Source organism: Talpa occidentalis, unplaced genomic scaffold (assembly GCF_014898055.3).
Source record: "Talpa occidentalis isolate TD23 unplaced genomic scaffold, MPIMG_talOcc4v2.1 talOcc4.5, whole genome shotgun sequence".
NCBI lineage: Eukaryota > Metazoa > Chordata > Mammalia > Eulipotyphla > Talpidae > Talpa > Talpa occidentalis.
This window is the reverse complement of record NW_023604861.1, coordinates 93,094,111-93,113,998: the sequence shown is the minus strand read 5'-3', so window position 1 is coordinate 93,113,998 and position 19,888 is coordinate 93,094,111. Positions and strand designations below refer to the sequence as shown.

The 19,888-nt window shown below is 38.9% G+C and overlaps 1 protein-coding gene across 4 annotated transcripts in view; it reads right to left on the bottom strand.

Annotated features, from left to right (window-relative positions):
- Nucleotides 1–19,888, bottom strand: part of DNAH6 (dynein axonemal heavy chain 6) — a 181,687-nt gene that overhangs the window by 111,186 nt on the left and 50,613 nt on the right. For all 4 annotated transcript variants that reach the window (XM_037527731.2, XM_054701796.1, XM_054701795.1 and 1 more), the window contains exons 22-31: nt 18,763–18,943; nt 14,790–14,886; nt 13,424–13,643; nt 11,921–12,085; nt 11,718–11,828; nt 9,853–9,978; nt 9,612–9,767; nt 9,171–9,332; nt 4,513–4,650; nt 1,078–1,245 (exon numbers count right to left, since the gene is read on the bottom strand). In XM_037527731.2, the coding sequence (XP_037383628.1) occupies nt 1,078–1,245; nt 4,513–4,650; nt 9,171–9,332; nt 9,612–9,767; nt 9,853–9,978; nt 11,718–11,828; nt 11,921–12,085; nt 13,424–13,643; nt 14,790–14,886; nt 18,763–18,943 (1,524 nt within the window). The remainder of the gene's footprint in view (nt 1–1,077; nt 1,246–4,512; nt 4,651–9,170; nt 9,333–9,611; nt 9,768–9,852; nt 9,979–11,717; nt 11,829–11,920; nt 12,086–13,423; nt 13,644–14,789; nt 14,887–18,762; nt 18,944–19,888) is intronic.

Genomic DNA, 19,888 nt, shown 5'->3' with positions numbered 1-19,888 from the left:
AATTCTAAACCTGGTTTTCCTCCTACCAGTACTAGACAAAGAACAAGTCACTTATGAAGCCTGTCCACAGAGGGTCTGGAGAGAAGAATATGCTGCTATAATTGCCCATCATACTCCAGGGGCCACAGGGGGGTGCAGGGAATCATGAGATGCTTGAAGCATTACAGTAATAAAAGTTGTAATTTTCTATTTTATTCTAAGGTAATTACACTCATTTTTAAATAGAAGAATATCTAAAATTCTCTGTTAATAAAGGAATTTATTAGTCATAGGAAATAATCTGTGCTTTCTGAGAAATCCATTCTAAAAGGAATGCTGCCATGAAATGCAGCATTGAGCACAGGGTCCTTTTGAAAATGTCCTATATTTTGATTTTAGTTGTTACATGGGTAAATAGATATGTAAGAATTCGTTGAGTTGTACCCTGTGATTGATACACTTTACTGTATGTTATACTTCAGGAAAAAGTACCAAGAAAAAAACATGAGATTGGTTCTTAGCATGAAATTTAAATACATTGGTTCTTAGATAGCATGAAAGAAAAAAAAAAGTTTAAATAAAGTGATTCCTAGATAGAGGAAACCAATACAATCATAAGTCATTAATTTATTAATGATTACTGCTTTTTAACACTGTTGTACAGACTTTCAAACCAATTCCTCTCCTGCATCCTAGTGCTTAGTATTGCTTCTACTCAACACCCCTTGCCTCTAATAAAAACAGTAATGCACAAAAGGAAGTGAGAATAACAAGCATTTTTAGAACAAATCCAGATGTTTTAAGATCTAGAGATGAACTGATAAGAGCCAATGAACTGATTAATTAAACTCATTGATTCATTCCAGTTTTCAGACCTACTATATTCCAGATACCATTCAGGGCCTTAGGGATATAGCAGTTGCACCCCCCCATCCCCACCAAAAAAAAAAAAAAAAAATTCCATATGCTAACAATCATATTTACACAAAAAATAAGTGATTGGGCACATTCATAAAGGAAACATTCTACCTCAGTGGAATTAAGAGGGTAAATAAAAAAACAAGTTTAATTTTTGCTGCTTTATAATGTGAAGCTCACCTCTGCTATCAAGGCATAATTTGGAACCATCATGGCAAAAGGTCTAAACAGGGCTTTCAAATTATCTGGCAATTCGGTTCTACCTGCGTATCCAGGATTCATGGTGATGAAGGCCGCACAAGTCATAACCAATTTTATTTCTCGTCCCTCAAACATGAATCTAGAAAGCTAGTTAGAGAAAATACATAAATTAACACTTCTTCAGACATTTGTAAATTCTTTTACATACTCCTACTCCAGTACAAAACTTACTCAATGATTCAGGCAAAGAAGACTGAAGTCTATTGATGTACAAAGGGAAAATTTCTCTCTTGATTTTGGCCTACCCACTCCTAGTCTCTTCAGGCTCAGTATTTCTCATTTTTTGCCTTCCTGCCCCTGCCTTGCCCAACATGTCTCTTGTTTCCTGGGTGAATCCTGCAATTTTCTGACCCCTACATTTTTGCTGAGACTCCCCAGTTCAACCTAGACTTTATGGTCACTGAACCTTCTCCACCTGCACTTGGCAGTATTCCCCAAGAAATTCCAACCTGATCTAGTCCCAGTATTACTGTTACTAGAACCAACCTTTCATCACTATTCAATAGTAAACATCTGTTGACCATCTACTGTAGGTGAGGCTATGGATTAGGCCTGGAGCTAGAGAGCAGGAGACTCACTTCTGAGCCCTCAAGAAGCTCCTGGCTTGCTGTGTGGAGTCAGATCTGGAAACTATGACACGCAGGGCAAGAGATGGGGCAGTGGAGGTGTGTGCAAAGTCCACAGGGAGCAAAGCCCATAGGAGGAGCAGGGAAGACTGCTTATGGATAAGTAGGGACAGTTATTCCAAGAGGAGCAGGAACAAGAAACAGCACTGCATGTTCAGAGAATGAACAGCTATGTGCTTTGCTAAGAGGAAAGTGTGAGCTAGACCAAAGTTTGATGATCAGAATCTTGCATAGCATGACTGAAAAATTTAGATTTTGTCCCATGGGTGGGAAGAAGCAGAGAATTTTGAGCAGAGTGATAGCATCAAAGATGGCAGTGGAGAGGATGGACTAGCTATGGTAGGGGGACCAGCAAACAATTGTTATTAGGGAGAAGACAAGAACCAGAATTTGGAAGCTATCATTGGGGATAGGAGGCATTTAGCAGATGAAATTAAAGACACGTGGTAATGTCTTACATTCTAAGGTTGATAGTACTGGGGAAAGTTCAAGATGGGTTCCAGGTTTCTCACTGGGTTACTGGATGAAGGCACTATTAACAGTCATAAAGAACATATTAGAAGACCAGGATGGAGCTGTGTCATAGTCCGGAAGAAAAAATGCGGACAATACAACTGGAGATGACTGAATGGCTGCTTATTATTCAAATCTGTACATTTATGTGCTTTGATTTCTTCATCTATTGCAAGGCATATTTCAGCTATCTCATCTGGCCACTGGCAAGCAAGGATTTGTTAGTCTCATATATCCTACCATCTTCCTTTACCTTACACGGTTGCCCTCCAATTGGCAATGCTTTCCTGTATCTCACTCTCTTTGGTTCCTTCTTCCTTATTCCCCATGCCTTGCTCTCAGCTAGCTGCTTGGCAAGGGGATAATGGTTTATGAATTATGCCATATCTGGAGGTGCCTGCATTTAATACAGGCCTTCCCAGAGGATGTGAGAAGCAGGAGAGTATCGAAGGAGCTCAGACTGTAGGGTCACATAAATTTAGGTGTGTATTTTGGTTCTCTGGTGTTCCCAGAAATATTTTCTAACTTCTTTGAATTCTCTTCACTTATAACATAGGGAAAATGCCATCAACTTGGCATTTTGGTGTGCCAAAATGCACACACACTGAATGGCAAGAGCTTTGGCTAGGTCTTTGGTAGTTGGGTGTGAAGATGAAATAAATGTAAAGTACAATGATTGTATAATTTAGTAGTTCATGAAAGCCCAATTTCATTTTTCTTTTTATTCTATAATTAGCTTTTTTGCAGAGGTAATAATCAAAATATATAACCACTCTGTAGCAGGGACCCCAACAATGAGGATGGGCAGTGTTCCTAGATCTAGAACCGGGTTCAGAGACCCCTTTGCTATGCTGAAATAAACCTGTATCCCTGAATTCTGAGGAGGCCTGAGGCCCTCTGGACAGTGGGGGACTGTCAAGGGACTTGGGGTAATGGCTATTCAAATATTAGGGCAATTGGCAAGGCTGTTCCATACAGGCTGAACATATCTCACAAAGTCAACAGAGTGATGTGGGACTTGGTCTCATCTTCACTGCCATCAGCTTCAAAATACAAAACACTTCTCCAAGAACTTGCTCATATGAGTTACAACATATTTTATATCTTCATCTGACCTTGCACCCCTTGGGTTTTCTAATCTAGTGAGTTCTGGGGGATACAAGTTCCCCTTGGATTCCCCAGGATTGCACCCCCTATTTTCTATCAGCTCTAGACTGAGTCTGGGGCCATGATGAAAGCAGCAGAGCTCTGAAGAGGCAGCATTAGAGATATCTAGCACAGAAGCAAATATCAAGAGCAAGAACCAGAGAGGTAAAGAGGAAGATGGAGGTGCAGGAGAGATGGACAGGATGTGGGTCTCATTCTCTCTCTGAGTGTGTGTGTGTGCATGTATATTAAAATGGGAGGAAGAAGGAGCCTCCCTGTTGGTATAAGGGGTTAAGGTGCAGCCTATGGAGCTGTTTGTGGCTACTGCAGCACGAGTTCAATGCCCGGCCGGCCAGGGAGAAACCCACATGGGGAGGCAGGCCTCTCCTGTCTAGCCCGCTGCTCCCCTCAGCAGTGTGTTTCAGTCAGTCTGCCTGTTCTGTTCCCCACTCTGTCTCTGGTGAACCCTCTCACCCTCTGCACCTCTGGTCTGTACCCCAGTTCTTGTATGCATAAATAAACAAATCTTTAAAAAAAAAAGATTGGAGGAAGAAGAGAGCTCAATTCATTGAGTGCAGAGATCTCACCATCTCTGTATCGCCAGATCCCAATACAGTTTCTGACATACAATTGTTTGTGTGTCTGAATGAACAATTAATTCATCTGAGTCCCAATGTATAGTACTTACCATTATACTGGAAACATGGAATGGATAGGCTAGACTTAACATCATACTTTATTTATTTATTTATTTATTTATTATTTTTTTTAAATAATAAATTTTATTTTTATAATCCCCATGCAATTGCAACCCCCGCATTCTGATCCCAATCCCTCCCCCCCCCCCACCCCCCCAAAAGTGTCTCTGTTTCATAGTTTTTTGTTGATTTTGATTTTCACTTTCTTATAATTATTCATTTTCCTGGTCCCTTATTTAAGTTTTCTAGATTCCTGCTATGAGTGAGACCATCCGGTATTTTTCTTTTTCTTTTTGGCTTATTTGTGCAACAGGTTGAAAGTCAATTACAAACTTAAAAAATTCCACCTCCATAGACAGTTACCCAATCACCTTTGCAGCTTTGGCATTCCGAATGGTGATGAGTTGTTGTGCAATGACTGATAAAACTTCTATGTCAATTCGATTAAATTCATCAAAGCAGCACCAGGCTCCAGACTGTGCCAGACCGCTGAAGAAGCGCCCCATCATCTGAAATCAAAATAATGCCATTCAACTTAGTATTTCATATGTGAATTCCTTCAAAAGTTAAATTTCCAGCTGCACTATTAAAATGCAAAGAGGTAGTATCTGCAAATAAACTCCTTTCCGTAAGAGCAATTATCTTTTTGCCACTTTTGTTTGAAGCTGATTTTAATTTTTTTTTAGATTTATTTATTTATCCATACATACAAGAACCAGGGTACAGACCAGATGTGCGGGAGGGTGAGAGGTTTCACCAGAGACAGATTGGGGAATAGAACAGGCAGACTGACAAAATACACTGCTGAGGGGAGCAGTGGGCGAGGCAGGAGAGGTCTGCCGTGCCGTGTGGAACCCTCACTGGCCAGCTGGGATCAAACCGATGCTGCAGAGACTGTGGACAGCCTGTCTAATCAGGTACCAGGCACTAGGGCTTAAACATTTGTTTTGGGGGTAGGGCAGGGAGACACCCCCAATACTCTGAATTAAGTGTTGGCAGAAAGCAGGGGTAATTCTATAACAGGTATCAAAATATTTATATAGGTAGTGAAGAATAGCATGGCTGAAAATGTTAGTAATAATTGGAAACACCTAAGCGCGCTAAAACAGATGAGTAGATCAAGAAGATGTATATATTGAAATTCTTGGGATACAAGGAACATACCTCAACATCATAAAGGCCATATATGACAAGCCAACAGCCAGTATCATTCTCTTTTTTTTTTTTTTTATAAATTTTATTGTTATATTCCCCATACAATTGCAGCCCCCCCATTCTGACCCCAATCCTCCCCTCCCGCCCCCACCCCCCTAAAAGTGTCTCTGGTTCATAGTTTTTTGTTGATTTTGATTTTCACTTTCTTATAGTTATTCATTTTCCTGGTCCCTTATTTAAGTTTTCTAGATTCCTGCTATGAGTGAGACCATCCGGTATTTTTCTTTTCTTTTGGCTTATTTCGCTGAGCATGATCCCTTCCAGCGCCATCCATGTTGCTGCAAATTGCATGTGTTTATCTTTTTTGAATGCTGAGTAATATTCCATGGTATATATGTACCACATCTTCTTGATCCAGTCATCTATTTTTGGGCATTTGGGTTGTTTCCAAAGCTTAGCTATTGTAAACAGTGCTGCTATAAACATAGGGGTGCAGGTGTTCTTTGGAATTGATGTTTCTGTGTCCTTTGGGTAAATACCTAGGAGTGGAATTGCTGGATCATATGGAAGCTCTATGTTTAGTAGGTCCAGAAATCTCCACACAGCTCTCCACAGTGGTTGGACCAGTTTGCACTCCCACCAACAGTGCAGAAGAGTTCCTTTTTCTCCACACCCTCGCCAGCATTTGTTGTTGCTAGTTTTTTTAATATGTGCCATTCTCACTGGTGTAAGATGGTATCTCATGGTAGTTTTGATTTGCATTTCCCTGATGGCAAGTGATGTTGAACATTTTTTCATATGCCTGTCAACCAGTATCATTCTCAATGGTGAAAAGCTGAAAACAATTCCATTAAGATCTGGAACAAGACAAGGATGTCCACTCTTACCACTGCTTTTCAATATAATACTGGAAGTCCTAGCCAGAGCAATAAGACAAGAGAAAGACAGCCAAGGAATCCAAATAGGAAAAGAAGAAGTCAAACTATCACTATTTGCAGATGATATGATAATATACATAGAGAACGCCAAAAACTCCACAGAAAAACTAATTCAACTCATCTGTCAGTTCAGTAAAGTGGCAGGATACAAAATCAACACACAAAAGTCAGTAGCCTTCCTATACACAAACAATAAATCTGAAGAAGAAGAAATAAAAAAAAATCCCTTTTATTATCGAAACAAAAAAAAAATCAAATATTTGGGAATAAATCTAACAAAAGAGGTAAAGGACCTATACAAAGAAAACTATAAAACACTGTTAAAAGAAATAGAAGAAGACACAAAGAAATGGAAAGACATCCCCTGCTCATGGATTGGAAGAATAAACATTATTAAAATGGCCATCCTACCAAAAGCAATATACAGATTCAATGCTCTATTCCAATCAAAATTTCAATGTCATTCTTCAAAGAAATAGAACAATTATTGATGAAATTCATATGGAATCACCAAAAACCCCAAATAGCCAAAGCTCTCCTGAAAAAAAAAGAAGGGAATGGAGGCATCACACTCCCAGACTTCAAACTCTACTACAAAGCCATAATCATCAAAACTGCATGGTATTGGAACAAGAACAGACATACAGACCAATGGAATCGAATAGAAAATCCAGAAATAAACCCACAGATTTATGGTCAACTAATCTTTGACAAAGGAGCAAAGACTATGCATTGGAGCAAAGAAAGTTTGTTCAATAAATGGTGCTGGGAAAACTGGGTCGCTACATGCAAAAGAATGAAGCTTGACCACTACCTCACACCATACACGAAAACCAACTCAAAATGGATTAAAGAATTAGACATAAGACCTGAAACCATAAAATACATAGAAGGAAATATAGGCGAAACACTACGTGATATTCACATCAAAGATATCTTTACAGACACATCACCCAAAGCAGTGATAGTGAAGGCAAAAATAAACAGCTGGGACTACATCAAATTAAAGAGCTTCTGCACAGCAAAAGAGACAATAACAAAACAAAGAGAAACCCACCAACTGGGAGAACATTTTTGCACCCAACACTAATGATAAAGGACTGATCACAAAAATCTGCAAAGAGCTGATGAGACTCAACAACAACAAAGAAAATAATCCAGTCACAAGAAGATGTGGTACATATATACCATGGAATATTACTCAGCATTCAAAAAAGATAAACACATGCAATTTGCAGCAACATGGATGGCGCTGGAAGGGATCATGCTCAGCGAAATAAGCCAAAAAGAAAAAGAAAAATACCGGATGGTCTCACTCATAGCAGGAATCTAGAAAACTTAAATAAGGGACCAGGAAAATGAATATAAGAAAGTGAAAATCAAAATCAACAAAAAACTATGAACCAGAGACGTTTTTTGGGGGGTGGGGGGCGGGAGGGGAAGGATTGGGGTCAGAATGGGGCGTTGCAATTGTATGGGGAATATAAAAATAAAATTTATAAAAAAAAAAAAAAATAATCCAGTCAAAAAATGGGCAGAAGAGCTAAAAAGAAACTTCTCTGAAGAGGAAATGCAAATGGCCAACAGGCATATGAAAAAATGTTCAATATCACATGTAATCAGGGAAATGCCAATCAAAACTACCATGAGATACCAGCTTACACCAGTGAGAATGGCACATATTAAAAAAAAGCAACAACAAATGTTGGCGAGGATGCGGAGAAAAAGGAACTCTTCTGCACTGTTGGTGGGAGTGCAAACTGGTCCAACCACTGTGGAGAGCTGTGTGGAGATTTCTAGACCTACTAAACATAGAGCTTCCATATGATCCAGCAATTCCACTCCTAGGTATTTACCCAAAGGACACAGAAACAGCAATTCCAAAGAACACCTGCACCCCTATGTTTATAGCAGTTCTATTTACAATAGCTAAGCTTTGGAAACAGCCCAAATGCCCAAAAATAGATGACTGGATCAAGAAGATGTGGTACATATACACCATGGAATATTACACAGCATTCAAAAAAGATAAACACATGCAATTTGCAGCAACATGGATGGCGCTGGAAGGGATCATGCTCAGCGAAATAAGTCAGAAAGAAAAAGAAAAATACCAGATGGTCTCACTCAGCAGGAATCTAGAAAACTTAAATAAGGGACCAGGAAAATGAATAACTATAAGAAAGTGAAAATCAAAATCAACAAAAAACTATGAACCAGACACACTTTTGGGGGTGGGGGGCAGGAGGGAGGGATTGGGGTCAAAATGGGGGGGTTGCAATTGTATGGGGAATATAAAAATAAAATTTATTATTTAAAAAAAAAAAGAAGATGTACATATACACAACGGAATATTATCCAGCAAGCAAAACAGATAAACTTATGCCATTTGCAGCAACATGGATGGATTTGGAAGACATAGCAAATATGGCAACTATCAAGAGATGTAAGCCACATGTATAAACATCTTTGGAGATCTCAGTATTTTTGAGTATATAGAGGTCCTGTAACCAAAAAGTTGGAAAACCAATGCACTGAAAAATCTTATTATGAATTCTCACCACACATATTCTAACACATTTCACTTTTAATACACAACTCTCTGAATTGCTCATCTCTTCCTGTAAGTTTATTCCTTGTTCCTAAATGCTCCTGCTCGTCTACCTTCTCATCTCACTTCTTTTTACTCACTGACGTGTATAGATTCTTTACCACCATTTGACAAATCTGCCCCTGGCCTTGTTTCTACCTGAATGACCCAGACCTACTTGTGTTGATTCTTCTCCCTTGCTCTATTTATTCCACTTTACTCACCCCTTGCCCCACTGGTTTTTCCTTGTTTGCCATCACCACATTCTCTTCTTCTTTTGTCATATCACATTTCAAGTAGAGAAAGCTATACAACACTTAATGGTGTTCAGAAGCTAGAACTGTACCTTGTAGTCCAAACCATCAGAACAATTAAAGACCACACACTGAATGGCAAGTGCTTTGGCTAGGTCTTTGGTAGTTTCTGTCTTTCCAGTGCCAGCAGGACCAGCTGGTGCACCTCCCAGGTCAAGCTGCAAAGCCCCCATAAGGCAAAGGTAGCAGCGATCCTGAAGAAATGGGAAACTGACATTGTTGAAGGGAATTGACAAATCCCTAAGTCCTTTCCTTTCCATAGAAGGAGGACCATAATTTTCTATGAAAGTTTTTACAGCAATAGAAATGTACTCAAAGATCCATGCATATAATTAAGTAATATAAATCTCTGCTTCACAAAGATGTATTTATGGCAAATGCTTTCAAAAATTAATGTTAGATGAAACTTTTCAGTACTATTTTGATAAAAAAGCACTCTTGTGTTAACATTAACCAAGTGATCAGTGACTTACCGTGAGTGGAGTAATAACTAATCTTGGGCACGCACCCAAATATTCATAGCCATAGGTATACTGAGAGAGCGCCATTCTAGCCACACAATTATCCAGGTCTATGTCCCAATAATAGCGCAACTGTCTCTGCCAGTCAAAGGATTCGACCTGTTCTACCTACATTAGCGATAACAATGATGTACATATTAGATGAGCAAATCTCGTAAAGAAACACATGATTTTGCTTAAATGAAACAGTTACCTTGGCTTGAATAAGTTCTGTGACTATGTCTCTCGCATGTACATCAATGGTAATTAAGGCAGTTATGATGTTTCTGTGTAATTTAGGAAGACTGCCTCGAACTAGTGCAGCCAGGGAGTTTAATCTCTAAAAATTAAAAAAAAATCATCACAATGAATTATCAAATATCAGCTAACATGTATCTTCACCGCCCCCCCCTACTGGCATCATTTCATATATTTATTTATTTTTAAATTTTATTTTATATATTTTTACATCATTTTTCATTTTTTGTACAATGTATGCATTTTCATCTTGGTTATAGTCCCTATACGATTCCCACCACCCTTGTTTTGATCCTACTCCCTTCTCCTGCCCCTGGTTTATAGTTGCTTGTGATTTTGATTTTTACTTTATTATAATTAGTCTTTTTCCTGGTCCCTTATTTAGGTTTTCTAAATTCCTGCTATGAGTGAGACCACCCGGTATTTTTCTTTTTCTTTCTGGCTTATTTTGCTGAGCATGATCCCTTCCAGCTCCATCCATAACATGTTTCTTTTTACTACTAAATTTGGAGTAGGAATTTGCCAAAAGTATCTAATTTAAAATATCTATAATTCTGTGACCAGCCAGGATACAGTTGAACTTATTTAGTTCCTATAAGACATTTATGAAGTACATAATATCTTTACCCCACACCTTTCATTAGAAGAAAACAGGGTCAGACAGGGCATCCACATAGCTATGATGTGGCAAAAGTGAGACTTGAGTAGACCTTTGTCTCCAGGAAAGCCCATTCTCTTAACTAGCATGTAGTGATGTCTCTACAGAAGACCATTCTTTTTTTTTTTTTAAATAATAAATTTTATTTTTATATTCCCCATACAATTGCAGCCCCCCCATTCTGACCCCAATCCCTCCCCTCCCGCCCCCGCCCCCCTAAAAATGTCTTACAGAAGACCATTCTTAAAAATTAAATGTGGTTAAGGAAGTATGCCTCATTTTCAGGGGTTGTTTTTCCTCTGATAATCAGAAAAAATGAGCATTTTAACCAAGCTTATGAGAGATTAAATGATAGCATTTTTTGATGAGACTGAGCTCCTGATTTTCACCTTAACAGTTAAATCTTTTTCAAAGAAGAGCAGCGCCTCTGAAGGCCTTGAAGTGCTATGTTGAGCCAAGTCTGGTCAAGAACCACCTCAGCATAGAGGTCAATGGGATATTTCTCCCGGTGTCTTTCTCTGGGTTTCTTTGAGATGAAATGTTATGGAGGACCTTCATGAGAGTTTTCTTTGACTTTAAGAAAGTAATTTTCTCATTTTCTGTTTTAAGGGTGATTTCTTTAAAAAACCCAACATTGCTTGGAAGGACAATTGAATTCAAAGTTAGAAAGTAGGTACAGCTATAAAATGGCATTTCCCACTTATAGCTGGGAATATCATAGAATTGATTTAGATTCAATCAATTAATTATTGTATTATTGCCTAGGGGTTCTATAAAATAGTAGAAAAGCACATTTTGAGTCTAAGAATAGGAATGGCACCAATTCTAGGGTTTTCCTGGATTGAATAAACTTTGTGCAAGATATCCAGGACATAATACAATTTCTCCTAAAATGTTGCAAGCCATTATAATAATATTTTCTTTTGAATTGTTTTATTCTTTTATTTTTTATAAGTATTCATATAAATACCACAAAAAGCCAATGCAGTGTCCCTAAAAAAACTTTAACATAAATGATTTTAGTGAGAACCCCAAAGCTTGGTGAGTTATGTTGAGTTTTAAAAATTCTGAAATGCAGTGAATATGCATTAATCATGCCAATAAAAACCACAGACACCATCTTGACAGCAATATGTTCAATGTCACTCTGTTAAATATCTCACCTCAAAGTTTACTTTTTCAAAATCTTCCAGGGCCTCCAAACAATCAGAATCTCTTTCCAAACACTCAGTCAAGTCACGGCACCACATGATTTGGGAAATGGTCAGGATCACCTGCAGGGAAATATCTTCTTTAAGTGTGGGGTGCATCTCACCTCCCCGCCACCAAAAAAATCAGACATGGGAATTTAAGCAATGGGAATTACTTGAGAAGGGTGGCCAGCAATCACCCATGTTGTCCTCGGTTTCCCCTGATAGTCAGCGATGGCAGCTTTGCACAGGCGACGCAGAGAGTTGAACATGGCCTCTTCCACTTTACCAAGCCATTCCTCCACATTGCCTCGGGCTTTAAGGCCTTTTCCCAAGTTAACCTGGATTATCAGAGCAATGACAACACAGCTGCCTTTTCTGGGACTTAGAGGCTATCCTCCTTTGTATTTCCATGACAGAACCCTGAGTTATGTAAATACTGAGAACTGAAAACAAGTATTGGAACTTTCTATTGATATCCCACTCTAAACCTAACTCCCCCCCCCCCTTATTGTTTTATTTTACTACTTCCTTTTGGAGTCCACTTGTTAAAAAGAAATCTACATGTACAACATGTATTTCTTCATTTTCTTATTCTATTTGCTGTCATCTGATTTTTGGCTCCGGCCAAAAATAGAGGTTTGCCTCTAAATTTTAACTCATTAAGGCTCCCAGTGGTCTCCCAATTGTCAGGTACAACTGACAGTTTCAGTGCTTTTCCTATTATTTCTTAGACTTCCAATGACCTCACTGCCCTGCTCATCTTGGTTTCCCACATCAATTCTTCTTCTTCTGTCCTCCAGTTACATTTCATGTTTCCCCTAAATTCTAGCCTTGGTCCTCCCTTCATCTTCAGTGCTAGTGATAAGCATATTCTTTTATAAACAGACAAATTAAGGACAAGTGAAATGTTTATGGGCTCATGTCACTCCTGTAGAGTCACCACTGTGCTCTTACTGGGCTGAAATCCTTGGCATTTCCCTGCACAGTTCCTCCGTATGATATGCTCTCCTCTCCATCTTCCTAGGCTCCCTGTGGGAATATGTGTGAGTGTATGTGCATGTGTATTAGTGTGTGTTTATGTATGTGTGTGTGTGACCTCTGTGGAGTCACTTGTCTCCCCCAGATCTTGGTATTCACTGTCTGCCAGGAGCTACCATAGCCAACAATAACAACCAACACTTTTGTTGCCCATTGTGGGTACTGTTCTAAGTAATTTACATGTAGTGTTACTTGCCATGCCTCAGCATTTCAGTAACCAGGCATTTTTAATAATCCTATTCTATGGATGATATTAAGAGTGTGGGACTTGAATCCAGGTGGCCTGGCAGTAGAACCAGCACTTTTAGCCAACAGTCCACTCTTGTGCCTCTTGTCAAGAGTTCAGACATGGCTCCAGTTTTCTCCACTCTGTTCCCAGTAACAGAGCATGTGCATTTGTCATTGCATTTAACATGCTGCTTTTCAACTATTTGTTTGACTATGTCTTCACTAGACTTTGTGTTCTTTGAAAGTAAGCATTTTATCTGGGTTTTCTTTGAAACTGCTGAGCCAGCAAATTATCAGTATATAGTAGTACTTGATGAATGCTCAGAGTGAGAATGAATAAAACTCTAACCTCAACTCTGTAAGAGTAACAAAGTTTACTTATGAAGAATTATAAGCAAAAAGCAGCTTACCCTTTCTCCCTCTGGTGATAGCATCGCTAAAATATCATTTGTAAAAACCTTTTCTGGTTCTCCATCAACACCAGGAATTTTTCCTTCAGCAGGAGGCATGAGAGCAAATTCAAGCTTTGAAATGGAGTCAAAGCATTTCCTTAAGTGTGGCTGCACAGCTTGGGGATTCCTTGTCTGGGCCAAAATCTCCAGAAGTTCATCATTTGATAAGAAGTAAAATCTGGATTAAAGAAAATACTTAGAATATAACTTTAAATTGAAGCAAAGCCTCACATGAATGTTGAATCCTTTAGCCATATCACTTTCCAATTTACTAATTTCCTGAACCCATAACCTACTGGTGCTTGGTTTCTGGGGGGAGGGGAATACATTTTTCTAAATATATTGTTGTGAAGATTAGTGTAGATGCACTCTGAGCATCTAGAATTATTGCCTGATACATAAAACATAGATGTTTTTATAGAAATTGTAAAAATTGCTAGCTCTTATTATGATAATGATTTGTTCACATGTCTATTATTTGGCTGTGGTGAAGATATATTATTTTCCCTAGAACTTAAACTCGTACCTCGTATCTATTTGGTATTCAATACTATTCAATTATATTTGTATTCTGTTCAATTTGTTGAGTAGATGGATGGGTGGTTGCAGCAACCTTATTTGATTCCATGAATACACACTATGGGCCATGCTTATATGATCCTGCATTGGGTTTTCTTGGATCTTGCCCAACAGGGCCATTTTGAGGCATGAATAAAGGTAAAGTATGGAGAAGGGGCCCACTTGGAAGCCCAGGGAAAACAGAGAATGATGAGGGTCTGGCCAGAGAAGACACATAATATATGTGGAGCAAGTGGCCTACGTCAATCCCTTGGGATTGGAGGGAGTGGTAAAGAGCTCATGGCGGTCCCACAATGGGAGAGATGGGGCCAGAAGGACCAGCCATGTCAAGCTTCTCACACCATCTTCCTGCTCCTCCCTTTCCTACTCCTAACCTGGAAAACCTCAGAAACCTAACAGGAAATTGGGGAAAGTTGATCACTACACATCTTCATTGTTTCTAAAGCAAATTAGCCTTGTCACAAGCTTGGACTAGGGAAGGGGAGAGCTTTATTGAAATAAGTTCAGAGTTTCTCGGTTAGTACAGATCATTTACTGAGTTAAGGTAACAAGAGGTAATTTTTTTTGGTATTATTACCTGAGAATGACCATAAAATTAATGCGACTTCATGGAGATTTTTGTCCAGTGGGCAGGAAGAAACCAGCCCATAGCAGAGTATGTAGGGGGCAATGATTTAGCTAGAAATAAAGATGTTTTTGGTTATACAATAGAGTCAGAATATCATAGGTTGTTTTATAAGCTTACCTTGGAAAGATAACTCTTTTTGATTCTAAATATGTCTCTAAACACTTCTGAATTTGGTCAAGTAATGCATTATTATTTTGAAAAGTCTCCAGAAGTCCTGTTCATTGAAGAAAACATATTGGTAAAACTGTGTTCACATACATAGAGAATACAATTTTAAGTGTAAGTAAAATGTGATACTAATATTTTAGAAGCTTTGGTTTTATTTGATAAAAGAGTGATCTAATAAATTAAAAATTGGGGAAGAATTTGGCTAAGAGAGTTAACTACTACATTTAATAATAACATTAATTTCAATATTAATGTAAGTAATTGACATAGATGAAGTATTTATTTTGAAATAATTTTAGCTGACATTCTTCACTTTTAGGGGCTTAGGAGTACGCAAGCCAAAGCTAAACAATTGCCGCCTTCTTCTCCTTAACCTTCCAAACAAAGTCAACCTCTAAATACTGTACATTCTCTGTCACTTTCTTACTCTTATTTCTATTTCCTCTGCCATCTTTAGAGGCAGAAAGTGTGGCAGAGGGGTCGTTTTCCTTTTTCACTAAAGTATAGTACCTTAAGGAGTAAGAGTCATGTTTCACTTAACTTTGTAGTTCTGGTGCCTATCACAGTTCCTGGCTTCCCACCTGTCCAAGAATCAAATCCAGTCTTTATCATGGTCTCCAAAGCTCTATGTGATCAATGACCCAATCCAACCCTCAACTGGACATCCTAAATAAAAGAAACTGTGAGCCGATAAAATGAGTTACCTCGGTCTTGTTTGAACAAGTGAACTAAATCATGAACTGGAAAGTCCTATCCAAACAGTTTGGCCCACAACAGGCATATGAAAAAATGTTCAACATCACTTGTAATCAGAGAAATGCAAATCAAAACTACCATGAGATACCAGCTTACACCAGTGAGAATGGCACATATTAAAAAAACTAGCAACAACAAATGTTGGCGAGGATGTGGAGAAAAAGGAACTCTTCTGCACTGTTAGTGGGAGTGCAAACTGGTCCAACCACTATGGAGAGCTGTGTGGAGATTTCTGGACCTACTAAACATAGAACTTCCATATGATCCAGCTATTCCACTCCTAGGTATTAACCCAAAGGACACAGAAACATCAATTCCAAAGAGCACCTGCACCCCTATGTTTATAGCAGCACTGTTTACAATAGCTAAGCTTTGGAAACAACCCAAATGCCCAAAAATAGATGACTGGATCAAGAAGATGTGGTCCATATACACCATGGAATATTACTCAGCATTCAAAAAAGATAAACACATGCAATTTGCAGCAACATGGATGGCGCTGGAAGGGATCATGTTCAGCGAAATAAGCCAGAAAGAAAAAGAAAAATACCAGATGATCTCACTTATAGCAGGAATCTAGAAAACTTAAATAAGGGACCAGGAAAATGAATAACTAAGACAGTGAAAATCAAAATCAACAAAAAACTATGAACAGGAGAGACACTCTATGGGGGTAGGGGGCGGGGAGGGGAGGGATTGGGGTCAAAATAAGGGGATTGCAATTGTATGGGGAATATAAAAATAAAATTTATTTAAAAAAAACAAAAAAACAAAAAAAACAAACAGTTTGGCCCACCACACTGACCACAAGGTGCCATGATAGACAAAAATCATTAGATTCTGGCTGATTGCCTTGCAGTTTCTTGGAGGGAGAAGGCCCAGAGCCCACATGCACAGTTGTAATGTATTACATCTGCACATGCCTGGGCACAACCCAAACCACAACTAGCTATGACATTGTTCTTCTCTGCCCCACCTTGTGGACCTACCCCTTGTAAATCCTTTTCTAAATCCTTTTGAGGATCCAGGTTAAATTCTTTCTGGCACTGGTTTTCTCATGCATGAGTCTTTTTTTTTTTTTAAGATTTATTTATTTATCCACACAAGCACTGTGCACAGTCAGAAGCATGGGAGGCGAGAGAACTCACCAGAGCCAGAGCAGGGAACAGAACAGGCAGACTGACGAAGAAATACACTGCTGAGGGGAGCAGCGGGCGTGGCAGGAGAGGTTTGCCCCCCCATGTGGGATCCCCAGCCGGCAGCCGGGGACTGAACAGGGGACTGAACTGGGACCGAACCGGGGACGGAACCAGTGCTGCAGACAGCGCCCAACCGCTGCGCCACCAGGGGAGGCCCTCATGCATGAGTCTTTAATAAAGTCTTGCCTAAAGACTGACGTATAAAGTCAGTTATACCTAGTGCTTGCTGGAATTCTTTTCTTAGAGAGCAAAGGGCCAATCTTTTGTGTTGGGGCCTATAACACAACCCCACACCAAACCACACTTGCCCCTCTGGCCTTACCTTCTAAGCCCTTCTCCTTGTGCATTCTACTCCAACCCACTCTGGTTTCTTGCTTACAGTCATACATGTTATGCGTGCTCTAGCCTTTGTACTCTCAACTTTTAACATTTCCTCCTTTAGGTCCACATAAATATCATATTTTCTCATTGCTGCAGATTTCTGCTCAAAGAACACTTTATCAAGAAGTCTTCCTTTACACACACACATACACACCAGTCCCCAGGTACTCCTAGCTCCTTTGCACTGTTTAATTTTACTTCATAGCTTTATCATCACTTGAAGTGACATATACAGGTCCACACTAGTTTTCCTAAAAATCCTTGGAATAAGTTTTGAAAATTTCAATAAATCTAGTAAAGACTGGGGCATCACTATGAAATCAAATGCGTTAATATTTGATTAATACATGCAAAAGGTTTGTATACACACATTAAATAGATGTGGTAGGCAGAATAAAGGCCTTTCAAAAATGTTCACATCTAATGCTCAAATCTGTGGATATATTAGTTCATGTGTACAAAGGAGATATGGAGATTATCTTGGACCATCTGTTATATTCACAGGGATCCTTATAAGAGGGAAGCAATAGAGACAGAGGTGGGGAAGGAGATGTGATGATAAAAGCAGAGGTTGGAGTGTTGCAATTGTGGCTGGACAGGACCAAGAGGCAAGGAACACAGGCACTTCCAGAAGTCCCAAAGTTTTAAAGTTTTTAATTCTATCATTCCATGGTGCAATATTGTGATTTATAAGAAACACATATTTTGTTTATTTAGGTAAGCAAAATATATTTCTTATACATATTTGGTCTTCATTCACAGCTACTATCTAACAGCTCCCAAAAGTCTTGGAATTTCCTAAGTATTCAGAGTATTAAAGGTGTCTTTTGTTATGTGAATGAGGTGACTGGGAAACAACTGAGGCTGATGGTTGGTTGCCAGGGAAACCTACCTGAATAAAGGGTGGAAGTTCTAGTCTTATTTCCCCTCCACTGGGGGCGGGGGGGCTGGAAATTGACTACTGTGTAATGTATGTTATGTAGACTCCATAAAACCCAAGAGAGGGCGGCTATAGAGAGCTTCTGGGTTGGGGAACAAGTGAAGAGTTGGGAGAATTAGCACACCTGGAGAGGATAGGAAAGCCAAGTGTCTTCTCTACATACCTTGCCCTATGAAGCTTTTTCATCTGACTTTTGATTTGTATCCTTCGTAATAAATCAGTGATATTGTGAGTGAATAGGATTCCTGAGTTTTTGTGCCCTCTAGCAAATTAGTCAAACCTGAGGAGGATTTGCAAACTCTTGATTTATAGCCAGTCAGAACCTGGGCTTGCGCTTAATGTCTGAAGTGGAGTGTACCCCCAAGTTATAAAAAGAGCAAAAAGAAGCAGATTCTTAAGCACCAAAACAATGAATTGACTGAAAGATAATGATGTTAACACTATTAACACCTACTAACTACCAACAACAAGAATGGTGTTCAATTCACATTGCTTAGCATGAGTGTCAACTGTATTACAAATATTCTTGGTCATCACTGCTAACTAGAACTAAGGGATGAGTGTCCCACGTGCCATCAGACTCTTACATGTACATGATTTTAAAGTCTTTATTTTTGTCTGTTTTAAAAAACAAAATGTTTTATACCTGGTTGAGTTGCTGCTCGTAAAGCATTAGGCAGCCGGTTCACCTTCCTCATGATTTCTTTCCATGACTTATCCACTTGAAGGAACATCTTGGACTCTGCAGGTAATTGTCTCTGAATATCTGGAGCATTAAAAATGCTTTCTAGATAGAGCCAGTTTCTCTGGCAGGTCAGCCACTCTTCCTAGAAGAAAATATGGACATTGCTAAATTTTAAATATCAAACTGAAAACATATAATTACCTTGAAAATAATTACATGAGCCCTCACTGTATCGCTTTTCTTTTGAGAACTTCAAGAACTGGTCCTTGAAAGGAAATCTCTTTGAAGTGTCCAAGACTTACCCCAATCTGATTCAAGCCACTTTCTTCTGAGCAGAGTTATAATGAGACTACTGTGTAGTAACTAGAACGGACCCTGAGAAATAAAATTAACATTCCCAGGAGACATTCTAGAAGGAGGCCAGATGCTTACTTAAAGAAATCTGAAGGATTGGGAAGTAGTAAGTTTATTTTATCTCCAAATACAGAAATGATTATCAACAAAATATTTTTTTTTGGCTTCAATTATTTCTGTATTCTTCCATTCCTTAAAAGAATGTCAAAAAAGTCAAAAGTGAAACCTGTTTGTGACAAAATGTGACAATACAAAAGACTGAGAGAAGAAAATCACTCATCACCTTTCCTTTTAGAGATAATCACTGTCAATTGAAGAACGCAGAAATACAGTATTAAAATTGGAGTCTGTAGACCCCACCTTTCCTCTCTGCCTCCTGTCATCACACATTTAGGCCCAAGCTTTATGTCTCACTTCTCATTCCAGATATGGGGATTATGACTAACCCCTAATGTCACAACCATTCTTTGTTTACCTCAGGACTCACACTTTCCATTTGTTAATTCTCACGATGGTGCCCACTGAGCACTGGCTTCTAATAAGGATCCTCTGTGAAAACATGTCCTTTTCTTTGAACTGTACTCCCCTTCATAGGGCTCAGCCATCAGTACAGAACACTGGACAGAGGTCAGATTTTAAGGGGTTCATTGAAGAGGACATGTTCCTGAAAAGAACTCTATGAACTAAATTAAAAAAATTATCTTTTTCTATTTATTATTTCAGAGATAACTTT